The sequence below is a fragment of the Mus pahari genome, chromosome 10 (assembly GCF_900095145.1).
Source record: "Mus pahari chromosome 10, PAHARI_EIJ_v1.1, whole genome shotgun sequence".
NCBI classification, from domain to species: domain Eukaryota; kingdom Metazoa; phylum Chordata; class Mammalia; order Rodentia; family Muridae; genus Mus; species Mus pahari.
In genome coordinates this window covers 116,307,921-116,330,500 of record NC_034599.1, presented here as the reverse complement: position 1 = coordinate 116,330,500, position 22,580 = coordinate 116,307,921, and the positions used below count along the sequence as shown (strand labels likewise).

Genomic DNA, 22,580 nt, shown 5'->3' with positions numbered 1-22,580 from the left:
TAGGCTTAAAGAGTAGTCAAGATTTATATAAACATAAAGCTTGTTGATATTTTTACTATAACTATCCTCAAAACACTTCCTTTTGAAGAAAAGAAAGTCAAGTATGCCTATAAATCCTATTTTGAAAAGTTAAAACTATCATTTCTTGTGATTCTACTTTATAACAAGATAACACTAAATGAAAACGTGGCTCGTTGCATCAACAGTTCTTAGTTGTAATACAGAGTACTTCTAGAAGATATTTAAATATCAAATACAAAACTGTGTATGATCCTAAGCGTCCATGACCATGGACATGTCCTTGAACCTACTTTGAAAAGCAATGTAAGTACCAGGGACTCTTTACTGGTTAAGCATTTTGGTACCTGAAGTATTTCCTTACTAGTTGTTACATAAACAAAAGCAATTTTCAAGGTAGCCCTGACCCAGATTTCCAAATTACCAGAAAGAAAGCAATAAATTTTCAACTCCCCAATATTTAAAACATCCTTTTTTCTCTGACATATTTCCCAAAGAAAGCATTTTGAATTATCATTATCAGTATATCTGTAGCTATGCATTAGTAGATAATCAGAAGGAAGCAAATTTACTGTGCTACATTGGCAATGGTGTTATGCTAAATTACTTTCAGAAGCACGAGACTGTATTTGTTTTCTGTGTTGTTCTGAATGAGAAGTGCTCCCCATAGGCTATTAGGGAGTAGCACTCCTTGAGAGGGAGCAGGTATGACCTTGGTGGAGTAGGTATGGACTTAAGAGAAAAGTGTGTCACTTGAGGAGAGGGGAAGAGAAGCTTTGGGGTTTCAAAAGCCCAAGCCAGTCTCCATGTCTCACGGCTGCTGCCGCCTGTTAATCTGGATGTAGAACTCTCAACTACTTCTCCAGTACCACATCTAGCTGCATGCCACCATGATGTAATAGACTAAACCTTTGAAACTGTAATCAACCCCCAATTAAATGCTTTCTTTTTATAAGAATTGCTGTGGTCATGGTGTCTCTTCACAGCAATAGAACACTGACTAAGATACCTTCCATAATTCTCATTAAGGAACAAGCTTCTTGTTATCAATTATTTTAAAAAGAGAAAGAAGTAGAAGAGCAGAAAGAGGGAAATACCGTTATGAAAAAGCTTCCAAAGTATATTAATTTTTTTAAAAGAAACCAAGATGTAGGAAAACACATATAAAATATAACCACTGTCTATATAAAAGGAAGAAAACATATTAATCTAATTAGTTTTAATTAATTTAAAAAGTTAGAGTTATATAAGAAACTAATATCTGGTTATCTGACAGAGGAGGAAGAACCAGGCAGAAGGCCAGGTCTTTAATCCTAGCACTCAGAGACAGGTAGAGCTCTGTGAGTTTGAGAACAACTTTGTCTACAAATGAAGTTTCACGACAGTTAAAAGCTACACACAGAAACCCTGTCTTGAAAGAAAAAACAATAATAATAAAAAAGAAAACAAAACAACAAAACCCCAAAGAACCAAGCAGATTAAATGGAAATTTTCTATCAGTTTAAAAATAAAATTCACATTTAAAATATGTATTCAATGCTTAACAATCCAAGAAAGTGTAGTTAAGGAGATACTAACTCTAATTTGGCTGAGACCATTCTTAGTGGCTTTTTAATGGTAGCATCTGTAATAAGATTAATAAGATATTCTCTATATAACATTATGGGGTCAAAATTACAGTTATTTGTTGAATAGGACTTTATTCTGATACAGTGTGGTTGAAAGCAAAATAAATGCTGGGGAATCTTCGTGATCACAGTAACTAACACACATCAGGGTAGTTTGGTTTGAGCAATTAGCATATTTTTAGTGCAGAGCCTACCAGATACTCAAAATGTAAAAAGATTTTTACAAACTGACATCATGAAGTAAAATGGCTACCTTTATACATGGAATGAAACCAAGAATAGTAAGAGAAATCCTATCTGGTATGAGTGTCTATTACTGAATATCAGCATACTTTCAGACTCCTAATAAGCATGTAGCTGTTCTTTTTTTTTAAATTTTTTATTAGATATTTTCTTTACTTACATTTCAAATGCTATCCTGAAAGTTCCCTATACCTCCCCCTGCTCTGTTCCCCTACCCACCCACTCCAACTTCTTAGCCCTGGCATCCCCCTATACTCGGGCATATAAAGTTTGCAAGACCTAGGGGCCTCTCTTCCCAATGATGGCCGACTAGGCCATCTTCTGAGCACAAGCCATGTTAACATTTGCAAAGTAATTATAGTAGCTGGAGAGAAGCACAGAAGATATACTAGTTACAGCGCAAGAGGGTGTTAGCAGGGGCATCAAATAACACAAGATATAAAAGGTCACGGGTAAGTCATTTAAGACAAGCATTAAACAATATCAGGTATGGCCCAATCAGGCTGATATGAAACAATTCTTACCTCTCACATAATAACGAACACCAGCTCTGAAACAACTCCTTCGGGAGATGAGAATCCAATCAAAATATTTTCCATTAATAGAACATGAGTGCATAGTAATAACTTAACTATATTAAGAAAAATGTAACATAGAAATATTTCCAGAATCAATTCAAATCTATTTAGTAGGAATGAATTGTCTTTAGGAAGAAAAAAAAAGACAATATGCAAGTCTTTCTGGTTCTTCATGACTACTTCAAAACCCTGAGGATCATTTCCAACTGTGAAATCTGTCAAGTCAGTTCTCCTACACTGACATGTGGACAGAATATTTAAAAACGTCTCTAGTGTTTTCTATTTAATTGTCTCCTTTCCCTGATATCTTCAACTATTTTCTAAAAGCATAAAACTAAGTATCAATGATAGAAGTAAAACCCGATTGTAAATGAAAACCAGGAATCTGAAAGAAATTAATCTTCAAATAAGAAATGGAAAATAGAACACGAGCTAGGAGCATAGCTCAGCCCTGGGTTCAATCCTTTGCACTGCAAAAAGTAAAACCTTAAAAATTAAATGAAGAAAAAAAAAAAGCTGTTGTAGTTAAAGAAAAATATGAAATATATCATATGTATAATTATACATGTATATGTAGATTTGCATATATATGAAGATTTGCAGATCAAAATATTAATCTAGAAACAAATTATAACTGCTTTTTCTCTGGAATGTAAAAAGTGAACCTAAAACTGGAAAAAGACTAATGCAAATATATATATATAAGATGGTAGAGTGCTTTCCAGCACACACGAAGACCTGGGTCTGATCCCCAGCATGATATAACCCACATGTAATGATGCATTCATGTGATCTCAGCACTCAGAGGTACAAGGTTCAAGATCATATTCAGAAGCAGAGTTCAAGGTCAGCCTGGGATTTCTCCAAACCTTTCCTTCAACACTAGTCACTGGATTGTACAATTAAAACGACTCAAATGGTGGCCTTTAAGTCAAATCTATTTGATCAAAATCAAATCTTTGTACACAATACCTCTCTGAAGCATGCTGAGCTCTCTTCATCTGATTCTTACTGCCACTGAGAGATGAGTACTCACTGCATTCCTCTGCTCGGCTGTCGTTTTACCACTAAACAGTGTATTTAGTCTGAACACTTCTTACCTTGTTGTATGAAAGGCATTACACTGTAGGTATTCCTGTGGCCTCTCATGCTCTGTATGTTTCTGAGGCTGATTCACTACTACAGTACTTAATTACCCTCTGCATAAATATACTACTGGTTGGTTTTATGTGTCTGTGTGTCTGGGGAAGGGGGTCTCTATTTGAGACGAAGTCTCACTATGATTCAGCCTGGCTTCAAACTGTTAACCTTTTCCCCTCTGTCTACATGGGGCTGAGAATACAAACATCCAACACAGCAGAAAGAATATACTACTTTATTCATCTGTTCTGCTGTTGACAGACATGCAAGTTGGTTTTGGTTATTTCTGGCTTAGGCTGTCATAACCAGAGTTTCAACAAACATTCCTTTGTTTAAGCATGTGGACATGGATCAAATTATATCCACCATCTGATACTATGAAGAAATATCAATGAACTTGAGAATTATTTTAGCTTATCCTCTTTACAAACTCGTGATATTACTGAGCTTATCCAGCTCATGGAAGCAATAAGAAGATAACAAGTTTTGTTTCACTGGTCATTTCATTTATCTTTGGCTCACTTGTTTAGGTTTGCCCTACTGATGTATGCTATATGTAACATCTTTTTCTTAATATAATTTGATTCACTCATCATAAAGCATAATAAGAATCTGTGAGCCTGCCATCCAACTTCATAATACAACCAAGTCTCAATTTACCCATTTTTCCCATGCTAGCCAGCTGAATTTATGTCTAGAAATAACAACTTTGAACAAGCTGTGACAACCATTCTCCCATATTTCTAGTTTCTGTACCTATAACCCTTACCTAAAAAACAAAAAACCTTTCTTCTGAGTTTTATGGAAATGACACTATATCCTAACCTTCTAAACCTGTCATTACTCCCCATAAGTTCCCAGAGTCATCAAAAGCAACAACTTATTTCTCTTCAGAGTTGTGTGTAATGTGAAAAGGACCAGACCACAAAGCCATAATTCTTCTCTGTGGAGCTCACTATTTTGTTATAACAGGCTGCTGTGAATGCATTAGGAATTTATACAAGAAGTTTTCACAAATTCTAAAAGAACAATGGTAACTGCTGATGATCCATTCCTGCTGTCACCATCAAACTCACTGATGGATCCTCAAGCTCCCAAGTTATTCTCCATCGAAAGTCACAGCACCAGAGAAGATTCCAGGGCCATATTTCAAGGTTGCTATTTTGCCCAAGGTAGCTATTTTGAAACAAGGCCAATACATGAGCCTGCTGTTAGAGAGCTAAAACTGGCAGAAAACGTGACTGACTGACTTTATGATTCACTTTCCTGATTACAAAATAAGTATGTAAAAAAATAAAAATAAAAATAAAAAAACAAAGGAAAAAATAAGTATGTATGTGTGGATGAACAAACACATATCAAAATGAGATAACTTTTAAAAATGAATGAATTCACTATTTTTTGTCAAGCGTTAGACCCAGGCCCACCTACCCTACTCCCCAAGAGACACACTCAATTTCCACCACTCCATAGCTTACAATACTGCTTCATATTTCACTAAAAATAAAAGGTCTATATGCTCCTAGGACATATTACCCACTGAACCCACAGCTACACCAGAATTCTTTACTACCACAGTCAGCCTTACTCCAGTATCCACGTTTACTATTCCCAACTTCTCTAAAACCTTTCTTAGCAGAATTTGTTAATTTCCTCATTTGGAGAAGGAAGACAGAAACAGAACATAATCTCCTTCCTGAGTAGTCATATTTAACCACTAGCATGTCTCAGCAGCTGTCACTGTTCTTGGAAACACTGTCTTCACTTACTTCCAGGATTCTGCTCTCACTTGCTTTTCCTTTCCCTCGTTGGTCTATGCTGTATCTGCACAAAGCTTGGAGCGATTCACAATCTGCCCTTTCGATTCACCCACTGTGGTTCATTTCTAAAAGATCTTTATCCCGAGGCTTACAGTACATGGCTCTAGCGTTTTCTCACTGTGCTGATGGTACACTCTGTTTCTCTGGGATGCTTTTCTATCTGCATTTCTGTCTCCCTTTACTAACTTCATCTCATTTCATGGACTGAAATGCCATCTACGGGCTGATGAGATGGCTCAGTGGATAAAGGGCCAAGCCTGAGGACCCAAATTTAATCAATCCCTGGAACCCACAAGGTAGGAGAACGGACTCCTGAAAGTTGTCCTCTGATCTCCAAAAGTATACACATGCACACACAAACTAAACTGATGTTGGAAGGAAGGAAAAATGGAAGGAAGGAAGGAAGGAAGGAAGGAAGGCAGGCAGGCAGGAAGGCAGGAAGGAAGGAAGGAAGGCAGGAAGGAAGGAAGGAAGGAAGGAAGGAAGGAAGGAAGGAAGGAAGGCAGGCAGGCAGGCAGGCAGGCAGGCTGGCCACATACCCTGACCACCTACAGATTTATACCTGTAAGACCAGAAAGGTGACTCAAATGGATTAAGGTACTTGCTACTAAGCTAAACAACATGTGCTCCATCCCTAGGACCCACACAGTAGAAACAACAAACCAGGTACCTAAAGTTGTTCTTTGAACTCTATAGATGCAACATGAATGTGCACAGCCATACACATATTCAAAAAGAAACTATGTCTCTAGTGTAAACTCTTTCCTCGTCTCCAGTTCTATTAATCTGGATCCTCCCTCATCTTCATTTGCCCATCTACAGAAATGCTGAACTTAACAAATAAATGATACTCTTCTCTTTCCCTACTTCAGACTTTCCCATCTCAGTGGATGATTTCCTTCCACTTAACATAAGAACCTCACAGTTACACTAATATCTTTCATATGCTATATAATTAGCACACCCTGTAAGCTCAGTTTTCCAAAGTTACCTACCTGATAACACTGATGCCTTCCTCTCACTGACACGACCGTCTCATGCATTGTTCACCCCTGGTTCACACTGACACGACCCGTCTCATGCATTGTTCACACCTGGTCTACTGTTGTAACAGAGTGGTGCTGCCTTATTACACCAATCCTCTACAAAACCTCTACTCACATGTGAGGTAAAAGTTACAATCCTTCCATGGTCTGTAGAGTCCTAAGTAAATCTGAATTAAGTTCCTCATAAACACATTTCTCCCTGTCTACAGTACACTCCACTCAGATGTACTTGTTGATCTCTCTGTAAATAAGAAACCTAGAAATACATTCCTTGTTAACAAACTACATTAAACAAAACTCCATTTTAAGCTTTAAACTCAACACTAAATAGGTAAGCTATTTATAAAGCAGCCTAGAAAACAACCCTATGAGCTTTTTGATTATTATTTGTCCATTCATATCATTTTAAAAACAAAGTAGAAACAATTGGCCCAAATCCTTGAAAAACTACTTAACACACATCTGTTCTTATTTTCTTCTTATGTTCTTAGGAGAACTTTTTAAAAACTGGGTGGAGGGTAGGGTAGGAGTAAGGCTGAAGATGTAGAATATACTTGTCTAGCATGCAGAAGGCTTGTAATCCTAGCACTTGGGAGGTAGAGACACAAGGATAGGAAGTTCAAAGCCATACTTGGCTACATATCGAGTTTGAGGTCAGTATGGGATACATGAGACCTATATAAGGGAAGGGAGGGGAAGGGAGATAGGGGGAGAGGAGATGGGGAAGGGAAAGTGAAGAAGCGGAGGGGAAGAGGAGGAGATACAGAAGGGTAGGTGAAAGAAAGGGAGGGAAGATAGGGAAGGGAAGGTGAGGAAGGAGAGGGGAAGGGAAGAGGAGGGAAAGAGGAGGTGAAAGGAAGAAAGGGAGGGGAAGGGGAGGGTAATGGGAGGAGAAGGGAAGAAAGGAGAGAGCAAGGGGCAGAGAAGGGGCAGAGGAAGGAAGGGGAAAGGAGGAGACAGCTTAATAGGGGATGAAGACAACAGAATGAACAAGGGCTTTTACCCTGAGATTTTTCTGATTTTTTTTCATTTCCCTGTAACTATGATTAATATTTTCTCCATTACTTGTCTTAATAATATAAAAATCTGCAAAAAAAAAAAAGACAAAATAAAACAAACAAAACAACAACAACAAAAACTCTGCCAGGCAGTGGTGGCACACACCTTTAATCCCAGAACCTGGGAGGCAGGAGCAGGTTGCCTCTGTGAACTCTGTGAGTTTGAGGCCAGCCTGGTCTACAAAGTGAGTTCCAAGATAGCTAGGGCTTTTATAGAGAAACCTTGTATTGAAAACCCAAAAAATAAATAAATAGATACAGAGATAGACAGTCACAGATGAATGAATAAAAATTTTATGGTAGCATAACAGACAAATAAACCCGACTGTTAGGGCAATAAACCTCATCACTGTACTTGACACAAAGATGCTAATTCATACACAGGGTCCTGACTGTACCACTCATTTGCACACACTGCAACTTCAGAAGCCTATTAACTGTGAGTTCCTCCTTTATTATGATATCTCTGATTAGAACGTGTTCTTAAAATGAATCTACAACTAGAAAACTAAAATTTGTATTGTATTATACTTTAATTTTCCCCAAGTGATATCGGTTATATTCTACTTTCGTATTTTTATCATTCTTCAAATGATAATTTAAAAGTTTCCTTCTTTTCAAGTTGGTGATGACTGTAGTTCTTAATCTGATTTCTTTTAACAACTAAGGAAAGGCATCATTTAAATAGGTTCACTCTACTCTTGTGTAATTCACTGCTACAAGGTAACTCCAAAAGAACAAGATGCAGTATACATCTTTCTTTTAAAACCATCAGTCCCTAAACTCTTGAGCAAAAATGGTAATTTACTCTGCAGAGAACAAAAATCTAAAAAGGGGAGGAGGTGTTTACATCTGTGCTAAGTTTTACATTTGTACAGTCACAGCAATATCTAATAATACTGAAATATTCATCCCACATCACATTTGAGACTCTGCATCTGTCTTAAAATTTAAATATTTTTAACATTTAAACATGAAAAATACAATTTGAACAAAGACTATAGAAACTAAGATGCAAATTTTTCTGATAAGGATACAGCCATGCAACACAGGTAGAGCAAACCGATGGACCTAAAAAGAAGATATACATTGTATTTAGAATCAACCCACCAACCAACCAACCATGTGGTAGTCGCGCACATGCCTTTATTCCTAGCAATCAGGAGGTAGACTTCTGTGAATTTGAGGCCAGCTGAAATACAGGGCTAGTTCCAGAACAGCCAAGTCTATGTAAAGAAAGCCTGTCTTGAAAAACCAACCAACCAACCAACCAAATAAATAAAATTTAGCACACCTTAAATAATAAACCAGCAGCACCATGTATAACAGATTTACACTCAGGCAATTCACAAACAGCCATGAGGTGAGAATATATTTAACTTCTAAAGTTAAGGAAATGTCCGTAGTGTTGCAGGTAAGAAGGCAGTGTAATCATTAAGGTTTAAATGGTCACAGATAAACATCAATAAAACTACATAAAGCTTCTAAAGTCTTTGCCTATAACTCTTCTACTTCTAGCAAACACCAACTATGCTAATGATTTCCAATCCCAACTACCAAAGGGGTGAGGGGGACCACATAGCAAAGGGCAGAAAACAAATCATTTCTACAAATCTAATGTCGATTTGTATATGCCCATATCTCTTTTATATAACACATGATGGAGGCTGGTAGTGAGGTAGGGAGGGAAGTTCCCACCTGGCCTAAGGACTGTGAATATAAGCTTCGTTTGACTGACTGATTAGAGCTGCAGTTCTCTAGAGAGCCTGGAATGCTTCAGTCCAGAAGCTTGTTACCTTGTCTTAGGCTAGTCCTAGCCTCTACAACAGACATTCCTTGTCCAAATCTGTGTCAGAACTGGCATTTTCTGCTTAATAGATTTTTTTTTTTTAAAAAATGGAATCTATTAACTTAGCAGATCACTAGCTTCCACTAACCTAAAAGCTAAGAATGTCATCAGACAGCATCTTGGGCCTATAGAGAAACTCCCTAGCCATTCTGCTGTAACACCCTCTTAGATATATGCACCAAAATATTTTAAATTTGCCTTGATTTATGACTTTCATGGTACTACAAAACTATAAAAACTTCATGAAACTGCTTCCATATTGAAACATATAATTTGGAGTAATCTAAATCTGTGTTTTCAAGCCATGTTGTAGTTGTCTTAGAGAAGGCAATGTTTTTCATTTAAGACTTCCATTCTTTAAGTATCATGGTTTGTACCTTAAGTGTCTGTCCCTAAAAGGTTATGTTTTAAAAGCTTGGCAGCTGGCCAGACAAGCTCTTGGAATTTAGAAGGTACAGCCTAGTGGAAGGAGAGATGGTCATTAAAAGCTAGCCTGTATATAGGCACGTGTACACTAGCCTATTCCCCTTTCATAACTGGTTACCATCAGGTGAGCAATTTGCTCCATCAATATGCTCCCTGGTATATTCTCTCAAGTAAAAGTCCACAGGCAAAGCAGTCACCAGACAATGAATTGAAAGTTCTGAAACCCTGGAGCCTAAATACTTCTCAGACATCTTGTCACAACAGAAGATTAGACTTCTACAGAGAACTGGAAGAGGGCAAAAGTATGGTCAAGTGTGTGTGTTATAGTTACATTAGATTAGTATTATTTACCCATTCCCTAGTGAGTGGTCAGTCAGTTTATAGTACACATTCAAACATGTATTAGGCCAAGGAAGCAGAGTTGAATTGGAGTACATTACCTCTGGCTGAGCGGACAGTTCTCTGAGCAGATGCCCATTCCATACAAACCGCTGATCTGCCTGAGAGAAGTTTTGAAACTTAATGAAATATCTCCAGCAATAGAAGTGTTCTAAGATAGAAAATTACACCCATCAATGCCTCCACTGGTGGCTAACATGATTTTCTCTGACATGTCCCAACAAAACACATCTCACTTCAAATCTGCTCCTCCTCTCCCCATTCCTATCTGCATTATAACTCACTGAAACTCTGGATATCCTCTCCCACCTTTCTAGGTAATCACTGACCAAAAGCTAAATCTCGTTCAGAGTCTGTGGTAGTTTGAATATGCTTGGCCCAGGAAGTGGCACTATTAGGAAGTGTGGCCTTTTTGGAGCAGGCATGGACTTGTTGGAGGAAGTGTGTCACTGTGAGAGTGGACTTTGAGATTCTCCTCCTCGCCACGTGGGACAGTCTTCTGGTTCCCTTTGATGTAGAACTTTCAGCTCCTCCAGCGCTGTGTCTGCCTGAACACTGGCTGCCACGTTTCCTGCCTTGATGATAATGGGCTAAACCTCTGAATGTATAAGCAAGTCCCAATTAAATGTTGTCCTTTATAAGAGTTTCCTTGGTCATGGTGACTCTTCATGGCAATGGAAACCCTAAGATAGAAGTTGGTACCAGAGGCTAGAGGATTGCTGTGATAGGTCTGATCATGTTTTTGTTTGGAGAAATGTGGATTTGGGGACTTTGGATTTGGAAAGTGGTGGAATGCTTTAAGTGGGGCTTGATGGGCCATCCTAGTGTGAATATGGAAGACATTGCTGCTAAGGATGATTTGAAATGGGGGACTTAACTTAAGAAGTTTCAGAGGAGAAGAATGTCAGTATATGGCCTAGAGACTATTTTTGTGATACTTTGGTGAAGAACGTAGCTGCTTTTTGCCCTTTCTGAAAAGCCTGTCTGAGGCTAAGGTGAAGAGATTCAGACTAACTGCATTGACAAAGGAAGTCTCAGAAACACCCAGCATAGACTTTGTCCTCTGGTTTACTTTCATGAAGAAAATTTTGATCAAGTGTAACAAGCTAAAAACAAAGCAAAACAAAACAAAAAAACAACCAAAATGTATGCTTCAAGTAATAAAGGGCACCAGGAAGTAGAATCAAGCTTAATCCTATGTTCTAGGACATAAACATATTAAGGGAGTGGTGATCTCAGTGCAAGATCTCACCTAGCTAAGCTTAGTGTCTGTGTTTTCAGTTGAACAAGGAAGAGTCTGGACTTTTAATCTGGAATGAACTACAATCCAGAAATGGAGGGCACACTTGTGATCCAGATCTTGAAACTGGAAGACACAGGCTTTTGATCCAGATCCTGAAAAATAGTGGCCATGAAAAGCTTAGGTCCCGGCATGACAGTACACACCTTTAATCCCAGGACAGAGGCAAGCAGAATGGAGTTCAAGGTCAGACTGGCACAGAACGAGGTAGGTTCAAGCGTGGTGATACACATCCTTAATCTCAGCATTCGGGGGACAGAGTTATGCAGATCTCTGAGTTCAAGATTAATCTACAGAGCAAGTGAAGGAGTGGGAAACAGAAATGTAATAGAACAAGGGGGCGGTGTTTCAGCCCCAGCAAGCAGCAGAACTCAGCAGCTTCAGCCACGTGATTTCTAGTCAAGAATAGAAGGGACTACTGGGATAATTGCTGTTAGTTAGCTGGAGCTAAGAAATTAGCAGTGATTAAGAAGAGATTAGCATCACGGAGGTGAAATCTTCTGAGAAATGTTTTCTGAGAATATAAAGAAGCTGTGTTCCAAAGATAGCCAAGGTTGTACCTCCTGCTGCAGCTGGGCTTGGTAATGTCTAAGAATCAATTAGGTGGTACTGGTTTTGAAGGCATTAAGTAATCATGGAGAGCGGCTGAGGCATGGCACTATGAGAAGGCAGGGAAGGACACTGATGAAGGTGCAGCCTCATTTGCATTTGACTGCCTAGGACTGAAGGGGTCTTGCAAATAAGATGAGGCTTGGCACCATGAAGAGAACCTATGAGAGGCTACTGGAGACACCTGGTTGCAGCAGAAAAAACTCCAGCAAATTGGAGATGCCGTTACCAAGGGATGATCACCAAGAAAAGCAGCAGCAGTGGAGTGGATTCAACAGGAGCCTAGAGTGCTATAAAGGGCAGAGCTGAAGTGACCCAAGCCCTTTGGAGGAGCCCAGAAGATCATGTGTGGATTCCAGACACTGGAACAAGAAGCTGTAAAGTTTAAGTTGCCTTGGAGGTCCTAAGATGTTAAAGATGCTAGAGCCATGGAAAACAAGCTACCAACAGGGAGTGAAACCAGAGAATGAAGTTTGTTGCTGCTGAATGCCACATCTGCCAACAGCAGTCAACAAGGATGAAAGGAGTTGGAGATCTGAAGAACACTTTGACATCAGACATGGAGATGCAGAGTCTGGAGTTTGCCCAGCTGGATTTTGGTCGTCTTTGGTCCAGTATTTTCTCACTAAGATATTTTGGAATGGTAATGCATATCCTGTGATGTCTGAGGTATGGGATCTGCTTTTTTATTTTGACTTTACAGAAGATTATAATATAACTAAGTGATTGAATGAATCTTAGAAGACACTTTGATCTTTGGATTTTTAATATTGTTGAGACTGCTATAGACTATGGGGACTTTTGAAGTTGGACTAAATGTATTTTGCATAATGCTATTTTAGAATGACCCCCATAAACTCATGTGTTTTAACAAGCCTATGAAGGTCAGGGAGTGGAATGTGGTGCTTTGAATATGCTTGGCCCAGGGAGTGGCACTATTAGGAAGTGCTCCCTTGGAGTAAGCATGCCCTTGTTGGAGGAAGTGTGTCACTATGGAGGTGGGCTTTGAGATTCTCCTCCTAGCCATGTGGGACACAGTCTCCTGGTTCTCTTTGGAATAAGATGTAGAACTCTCATCTCCTCCATTGCATGCCTGCCTGGATGCTGTCATGCTTCCTGACTTGATGATAATAGACTGAACCTCTGAATGTATAAGTGAGTCCCAATTAAATGTCATTTATAAAAGTTGCCTTGGTCATGATGTCGCTTCACAGCAATAGACAACCTAACTAGGAGTCTACACTCATTTCTCTGTCTCCACTATTGCCACCCAAGGACAACATTTGACCCAGTATAGCTACTGCATAGCTATTTAGCCTCCATCTTGCTCACTCCTGCTTGTCCTCCTTAGAGGTAAAGAAATTCTATACATGTCCTTTCTGCTATCTGCTCAGTTAGTTCTTCAGTGACAGCCACCTCAGATCCTTATCTTTTCTTGATCTCTCTGGAGATCAGGCAGCTACTACTTAAAGGTCTGGCAGTCTAACAATCTCACAAATATAGAGGTACCTAGGTTTACTCAGCTTGACAAATGGACTAAGTAGAGAGCACTTTGCTGAGCCGCATTCCTTAGGCAATGACTTTTTTTTTTGGTTTATCATGTCTTTTAGTGTGTGTTCCCAATTAGTTTGTACTACCCATACTTAATCGTTATCTTTGCATAACAGTATGACTATAGAACTAAATATTTTATAAGCCAGTGAAATGTAAGTAATAACTTGCTATTTCTAAAAAGTTGCATTACTTGGAATACAGCTTGATAAAAAGCACACTGCTAAAACAAAATTACTATTAAATTATAAGTGGAAGCAGCAAGTAAAAAAAGCCATAGGATTCTGCCACATGGCTTTATAAGTATCAAAGTCTTTAAGAAGCTGAAAATGGAAACCTTTAAGGATAACAGTTGGAAAAATATAATCAAGGAACCAAAACAAAGACAAGTCCTTAGTTCTATGAAAAAAAACACTGACCATTCAACGTAAATTTTTTGTTGTCTGAAGACAAAGTTTTAATTATCAGTTTTATTGCTTTCTGTAAGTGACATTTTTATTTAGCTTTAAAAAAATATCCCTAGCTGGGTATAGCAGCACACATCTTTAACTCCAGTACTCAGGAAGCAGAGGCAGGTGGATCTCTTGTGAGCTTGAGGCCAGCCTGGTCTAGTAGTTGAATTCCAGGGCAGTCAGAGCTATATTATGAGATCTTGTCCAAAAGAAAAAGCAAAAACATTAAAAAAAATAAAAAATCCCTTTCTGTCATAGAAATAGGTTCTAGCTCCTACAACTTAGGGTACTGTTTTACTCCCTTGCCAAAAGCTTCCCTCACCCATTATCATCTAATTGATAAGCCTCAGCTCCAGGGTAACCTTCCTCGGTGGAGTTGTTCATACCATGTATGAAGTCATGTATGCAGAATCAGACATTCCTTCCTACTGGATCCCACTAAGTTTTGACCCTTGTCTCCAGAGGCAGGCACCTCTGCTTGTGCGTGCTTGTACTTTCTAAGTTCACTGAAGGCTCTTCTGTAGTCTCCCCCCAGCCTTGAACTGGCTAATTCAGACCTTGCTGCCACTCTGAATAAGACCACCTGGGGTGGAGCCTTCCGACCTAGACGATTTTATTGTTCTGTCACCTGCCTCTGCTCTTCTCCAAGAGCTGCTTGCTACCTGCTGAGAGGCTAAACAGGCCTTCTAGAGAAATTCCCGAGACAGCTGGCAAACTGGCAATTGACACCTTATGGCCAAACTAGTGCTGTCAGCCTAATTGCTTACAGGCTAGAGACAGGCATCAAGAGTGGATCAGCGGGAGATGGGCTTTCCCCCTTTATAAGCACAGACTCTTAGTAAACATTGGGCCTTGATCAGAAAGCTGTCTTGGTCTCCTTTCTTCTCTTGCCATTTCCTCCCTTACAGCTCCGGCCTCCCACTCAGGAACCCAGTTTGTGTGGCCGTGGGCGGCTACACTCTTCCCATAGCACAAGGCCTTCAGTTTTTCATTTTGGGTCCCCATTAAGAAGTACACGCCTGGCATACAACAAGCACAGGAGAAACAAGAGAGAAGTTTGATTGACATGTAAGGAGGACAGCAATTGGTTTTAAATAGTATCAGTCTTTTTTGCTTAAAAGCTCAGTTTCTTGATTATTTAGCTTATATCTAACTTAACATACAATTTTACTTGATTACAATGTAAAAATCTTAACTCTAAACAGCTAAAATACTAAATTAGAGAAATTTATCATTTTCACTAGTCAAAATGGTCCACGACTGGCAATGTTCTACAGATAGCAACCTTTATAATTCTGTATGCCCCTAAATATGTCCATGATTTGTTAATTAAAGAAACAAAAAATAAAGGCAGGACTAGAGGCATGGCTTAGTGGTAGAATGCTTCATACCATGTATGAAGTCCTTGGTTTAAGCTCCAGCACCTCACATATAAAGTAAAACAATTACAGATATAAAGTAAAACAATAACAGATAAATAAAACCAAGGCAGCAAAAGCCATGTCCCTAAGCAGCAGAAACTCAGTTGAGGGCATTTAAAACCTAATATTAAAAGTACACTCATTTTAGCAAAATCTGTGGCACAAGCTTTGTACTCCCATTAGAAGGCTGAGGTAAGAGGATTCAAAAGTCAAGGCCTTCTTAGACTACACACTGACTTTAAGACCAACCTGGGAGTGAGATCCTGATGTGAGAGCATAGGAGAACAAGATCAAGAATGAGAGAACACCTCTAGAGATGAGATTACAGGCCTGTACCTTCATAACTGGCTCAGAGTCTTAAATCAATAAATTGCTGTCTCTTCTACTTAAAAAACACTACAGTTCATAGGCTATTACCTATTAGAACACTGACTTTACCTTTATAAGCTTAATTATGTTGCTAATAGTGCTGAACTAAGAACAATGAAATCACAAATGTACATAACACAATTCTAGTTGTAGACTTGACACCCAAGTTTATATTTAATAGCTTGGTAATATTTATGAAAAATTACGAACTCTGGGGTTGGAATGTAGTTCAGTGGTAAAGTGCTTGCCTAATATGTACAAAACCCTGGCTTCAATCTCCAACACTGTATTATGTGTTCACGCACATAACATGCATATACACATTCTGAAAAGTTTTCATCTAAATCACCTGTGCGACTAGATTCTTGAGTATTTACCTCAATTTATCTCAATTTTGGCTGTATGTATATACACAGAGTAGGGCCGTTGGTGAGGCCTGTGATAAGAATTTGAAACATGGTATGTTTTCAAAGCCACACATGAGATTCTAATACAGTCAAGAGTAAAGGAAATCAAAACAGCTGGGGTATGGCTCAATGGGAGAGTGCTTGCCTAGCACATATGAGCCCTGAGTTTATCTCCAGGATGGAAAATAGGTGGTAGGGGAAAAATTATAAATATTATAGGTAAAAGAGACACACCCATTCTAAAAGCAATTAAAAATAAATTAAGTATCTGAAGATCCGGCTTACCCTTTCTAAAAGACTCATTTCTTGGAATTCTGGACTCGTGTTAGATAGTCGTTGCAAAGTATGAGTCAAGTCATATGTTGTTGAAAAGTAAAATCCATCCATACTCAAGACATGGTTTAGCATTGCTAGGAAAGTTTTATTATCTTGTAACTGTAAAAAAGAAAAGGGGGCATTTAATACAAGGCACAGCTGAAAAGAAAAGAACAAACCAAGCAAGCAAGCAAACAGAGAATACTCAAGTATAAAACATTTTTAAATGTGTATGTTTTTAATCTAGGCACTCCGGGCAGAATCTCTGTAGGTTTGAGGCCAGCCTGATCTACACAGTGAGTTCCAGGACACCCAGAGTTACACAATGAGGATGGGTGGGAAGGGCATTTTTAAAAAAACAAACACTAAATTACTTTGGAAATAAGCATTCTGAAGAGGTGTAACTTTGTAACTCCAATAATCACTTCTAGAAAGTTTCCAAACCTCAATAGGGAGAGCTTGGTATATTATTGCTTGGTGGGTTCAATGTTTGCCACGCAAGCATAAGGACCCAAGTTCAGATCCCTAAGACCCACCTAATCCTGGGCACAGTGGTGCCATCCATAATCCCAGTGCTCCCACAGTAAGGTGGAATGTGGAAACAGGAAAATATCTGAAAGCTCATGGACCAGTGATTGTGGAGACAAACTAGAAACCTGTTTCAAACCAAGGTGAGGACCAACACCTAAAATTGTCCTCTGACTGCTACATGTGGACCATGGCACATACCTGCCAGTCTACATACTCACACAATCACATAAACACACACACAAAGATTTAAAAGTAAAATAGAACAATACAATTTGTGAAAGTATCACACAAATTTCAAGCAAAAGTACCTTTGGAAAATAAGTATTGTTAATCTTTACTTTGTACCAGTGTAAAAGTTTACCATGATATAGATGTATATTGGGGGGGGGGGGGGTGAGAGAGTTTTTCTGGGTAGCCCTAGCTGTCCTGAAACTCACTTTGTAGACCAAGATGGCCTCAAACTCAGAGTTCTGGGATTAAAGGCATGCACCACCATACCATGTTATTATATTTGCATTAATAACAAATTATTCTATATAAGCTACTAGAAAATTGATTGTTCTATAACCTTTAAGAGTTTTATGAAAATATTAAAAATGTTCTTGGGGTTGAAGAGATGGCTCAGTAGTTAAAAGCAATGGCTACTCTTCTAGATGACTGGGTTTCAGTTCTCAGCACCTACATGGCAGGTCACAATCATCCGGGACTCTATTTCCAAGGGACTCAAGGCTTTTTTTTTGACCTCTGCAGGCACCAGGCACATATGTAGTGCACATACATACATGCAGGCAAATCATTCATACACATAAAGAAACAACCAAACGGGGCTGGTGAGACGGCTCAGCAGGTAAGAACACTGACTGTTCTTCAGAAGGTCCTGAGTTCAAATCCCAGCAACCACATGGTGGCTCACAACCACCCGTGATGAGATCTTTGGGTTGGAGCCCAAAGGTTTATTTGACTAGAGCAAGCAGAGCTGACTGGAGCAAACCAGAGCAAGCTGAGGTCCTAAATTCAATTCCCAACAACCAGATGAAGGCTTACAACTATCTGTATAGCTACAGTGTGTACTCATATACATAAAATTAAAAAAAAAACAACCAAACAACAACAAACATAAGCCAGTTGGTGGTGGCATACACCTTTAATTCCAAAACTCACAACACAAAGACAGGCAGATCTTTGAGTTAGAGGCCAGCCTGGTCTACAGAGTGATTTCCAGGACATCCAGGGGTACGCAGAGAAACCCAGTCTCAAAAACCAAAGGGAAGAAAGATGTTTTTACTGCTGTTGAGGCCTGCTCCTTTTAATATCACTGTAACCATTTTGTATCCAGTCTCCATTTTGCTCATAAAGTGGAAGTAAGTTCAGGTTCTCAGACTTTGCTTCCCAGAAGCCACTCTCCATAGCTGACACTGAGACCTTCTCCTAAGAGGACCAATCAGCTTACAAGACATCTGATACCACTTTGCTTAGTTAGCCAAAATGCAGGACTGCCTCCACCCTTGCCTTCTGATCTTGGTTTTTCCAGTAAAAAGCCTACCCTAAGAACATACATACTAGGACCACAATTAGGTTCACAAGTCCTTTGTTGTGGACCTGATCAGTCTTGGGGTATGCACTCAATAAACTATTCTTGCTTAACTAAAATCAGTGTTCATATGGTCTGTGTGGCAATCCCTGAACCCCAACAATTACAACTTATAAATGAATAGTGAAAGTAATGTTAGCATTGTATTTAATGAGCGAATGTGTTTACATCTCTGACATACAGCCTCACTGAACTCTGGCTCCTCCTGTCTTAGTCTCCAGGTGCTGGAATTACAGGTGTGCACCACTACACCAAGTAGTAGATACTGCTGGGTTCAGTTTATAATTCAAACTACCAGAAACATAAAAACTAAAAAACTTTTACTTCAAAAAAAAAATTATCAAGAAACCTGAGCAGTGTCTGCCCACTGCTCCTTGTCATTTATGATTGAGAACATCTACTCTGACATTGATAAGTGTTACTAAACTTTTCTAAGACTAAAGGGGTTTCTGGCATTTTATCCTTTGCACTCTGAATACCATATAATACTCTGGCAGTTTCTTGAACACAAAGTGTGTTGTGGTTATCACTTGCTCTTCCTTTCTGTCACAGCCACTCCACTGTGATGGTAACTGGGTAACTAAACCTCTGGCTTTATTCCCAGTTTCTAGACTGGTAACTGCTATGTTCCCCTAGTCAAACTACTCCATGGCTCCATCATTAAGTCCAATTTCAAATCACTTTCAGAGTTATCATTTTTGTTTGTTTGTACTTTCATGTTTACTAAGTTACTTCTTCAGTTAATATGCCATGGTCACTAACATTTACTGTGTTGTTAGGGGTGTAGTGTTAACTAAACCAAGTGACTGAAATCTGTAGACAAAGGAAATGAGCAAATGTGAAAATATATGCACATGTTCTGTGCACACACACACACACACACACACACACACTCTCTCTAGTGTGTGTGTGTGTGTGTGTATGTGTGTATCTGTCCCATGTGATTAACAGTGAAGAAAACTTTCTTCTGGAAGAAAAAAGAAATGGAAAGCAATTTCAAAAGTATCAAATATTTTATTTTTCTATAGTGAATACTCAGCTAGGGCCGAGTATTAAGTTCTTTTATTTTTATTTATTTTTGGTGTTTTAAGACGGGAGTTTCTCTGTGTACTCCTAGCTATCCTGGAATTTGCTCTGTAGACCAGGCTGGCCTCCAACTCAGAGATCTGCCTGCCTCTGCCTTCCAAGTGCTGGGATTAAAGGCGTGCATCATCACCACCCAGCAAGTATGAAATGCTTGGGCACCCTAGTTGTCCTTTTTCCTCTGTTAGAACTTCATAATTTAAATCTTTCATAACTTAAAAATAAATCCAACAAAATATATAAACTTTTAAATTTTGCTTTTTAAATGATTATTCTAAAAATATGTGCATTGATGTTTTACCTACATGTGTGTCTGTGTGAAGTGTCAGATCCCTTGGACCTGGACAGTTGTGAGCTACCATGTAGGTGGTGAGAATTGAACCCAGAGTCCTCTGGAAGAGCACTCAGTGCTCTTAACCATGGAGTCATCTCTCCGGTCCCTTAAAGAATATTTCCATGGATAAGGTAGAAACATAGTAGAACAACTTTATTTACAAATTGTTTAATGACTAGGCTTATAAGAAACCCATCTACATTTTACAACCTCCTACTGTATGGCACTTTTGAGCTTTGCAATTAATAACTACTAAAGTCTTACCTGAATATCAGTTAAGTGCAACATTGTCTTCTTATAAGAAAGAACATCAAAATCTGTGGCTTTCCAGATTGCATGATTAAAAAATTCACCTACTTTCATCTTTTTGGTAATGACAACAAGATAATTACCTGAAAAAAAGAAAAAGCCAAATGTTTAAAAATAAATAAATACAGAATGGGGCTGAGGATTAAGATCAGTGGTAGAGCCTATGGGTTGGCATGTGTGAGACCCTGGGTTTGAGTCCTAGCAGATCACGAAAACAAACAGAAAACACAAATTAATAGCCCTTATATGTCAACTTTAAAGCCTGAAAAAATGAGACTGCATTGAGCTCCTCCAATAAAAGGCCCATTTTTCAAAGCATTCTTAAAAGTTATTAATAGAAAGAGTAATATACATTTAGAAAAAAATCCTAAGCTGGGCATGGTGGTGCATGCCTTTAATCCCAGCACTCGGGAGGCAGAGGCAGGCAGATTTCTGAGTTCGAGGCCAGCCTGGTCTACAAAGTGAGCTCCAGGACAGCCAGANAAAAAAAAAAAAAAAAAAAAAAAAAAAAAAAAAAAATACTATTAAAAGGACAATCAATATTTTCTCAAGAAGATAAAAGCAAACCTTTTGATAGCCAAATAGAGCTTAGCTGGAAGAGAGTAGAGAGAAAATATTTTTTCTCTCCCATCACTCTCAAGGCACAATGGACTCTGCTTACTGTTGTTTTCCCCGACCTTGTACTTTGAAATACTAGAATTCTCTACACCATTCCTTTGTCATCTATACCCTAAATAGTGCACAAATGTGCTGGGGCAGAGTACCTACCTAGGTACTGTGACCCTACAAAGGAGCAGAAATTAGAAATCAGCATTACGACAGCTCATCTTTACAGCCCATCACAACACTAATCTTTATCCTGATCATTAAACACAATTCCCTCACCCTTCCTTGTATGAGACAGAAAACAGAAGCTGGGGTCTTGCACATGATAGGCAAACACTACCACCAACCTATAATCCCAGCTCTCAGGTTAATTTTTATGATCTATGGGTTCCATAATCTACCTGCAACTGCCGTGCCCTTTCCTAGAAGCTGTCATCCTGTGCTACAGTATCTTATTACTTGTATATCTCTATTACTAGATTGTGAACTACAAAAAGAAAAGGATCGTTTGAAATCTATTGTAACCAGCACCTAACATTGTGACCAAAAATTAAAAAAAAAAAAAAGAAACTTTTAAAAAGTTCAATAAAATGAAATTCAGATGGAAATGCACCTTGTTGCCTATGCCTATAATCCCAGCACATGGGAGGCAGAGGCAGGATAGTGAGTTGGAGGCCAGCCTTGAATATAGAGTGAGTTCAAACCCAGCTATAGCTATAGATTAAGACCATATCTCAAGCAAAATACCTTCTTAATAAGGCATACCAAATATTACAGTGTAACATATGCTGTCCTTTCAGTATAAGTTTAAGGGTTAGCATACACTGATAAATCAATGTATTAAAATTTTTTAAATGGGCCAGGCATGGTGGAACATGCTTTTACTCCCAGCACTTGGAAGGCAGAGGTAGGAAGATCTCTGTAAGTTCCAGATCAGTGTGATCTATATAGCGACTTTCAGGATTGCCAGGTTTATGCAGAGAAACCCTGTCTCAAACAAACAAACATTAAATGTTCTCAGAATTTATGAGCTTTCAACTGTAGAATAAAAATCAAACATGAAACCATTCTTTTAAAAAGAATACATCAGGATGATAAATTTAACTGTTTAGAGAATTTTTTTTTTTTTTTTAGAAACTAAGGACAAATACTTAACGTAAGAGATTTAGCTAAAGAATGACAGGAAGAACATGATTTTCATTATCTAATGTTATTCATTTAATTACTTTCTTTGCTCATCATGGCGTATTTTCTCTTACCTGCCACCAGATGGATTGTGCCCAGTATCCCAAATATTGGTCTTGTAACAGCAGAGGGGGGAACATCTTTTTTGACTTAAAAAGAAAAATAGAAAAGCTCACCAACAAAATAGAAATCTACTTTAAGTAACTTCAAGTAAATCAATTTAAGCAATTTATTCTAAAAAACAAAAACTAGCATTTTTCATTAGTATCAGACCTTCATTTTTTTTTTTTTTTTTTTTTTTTTTTTTTTTTT

General features: G+C 38.5%; 1 protein-coding gene across 2 annotated transcripts in view; it reads right to left on the bottom strand.

The window, feature by feature from the left end:
* Window positions 1-22,580, bottom strand: part of Sacm1l (SAC1 like phosphatidylinositide phosphatase) — a 64,104-nt gene that overhangs the window by 20,071 nt on the left and 21,453 nt on the right. Inside the window, exons 3-8 of one of the 2 annotated variants that reach the window (XM_021206008.2) lie at window positions 22,343-22,417; window positions 20,433-20,560; window positions 16,600-16,749; window positions 10,247-10,306; window positions 8,569-8,602; window positions 2,414-2,515 (exon numbers count right to left, since the gene is read on the bottom strand). In XM_021206008.2, coding sequence (XP_021061667.1) covers window positions 2,414-2,515; window positions 8,569-8,602; window positions 10,247-10,306; window positions 16,600-16,749; window positions 20,433-20,560; window positions 22,343-22,417 — 549 coding nt within the window. The remainder of the gene's footprint in view (window positions 1-2,413; window positions 2,516-8,568; window positions 8,603-10,246; window positions 10,307-16,599; window positions 16,750-20,432; window positions 20,561-22,342; window positions 22,418-22,580) is intronic. The other variant, XM_029542771.1, reaches the window with a different exon arrangement.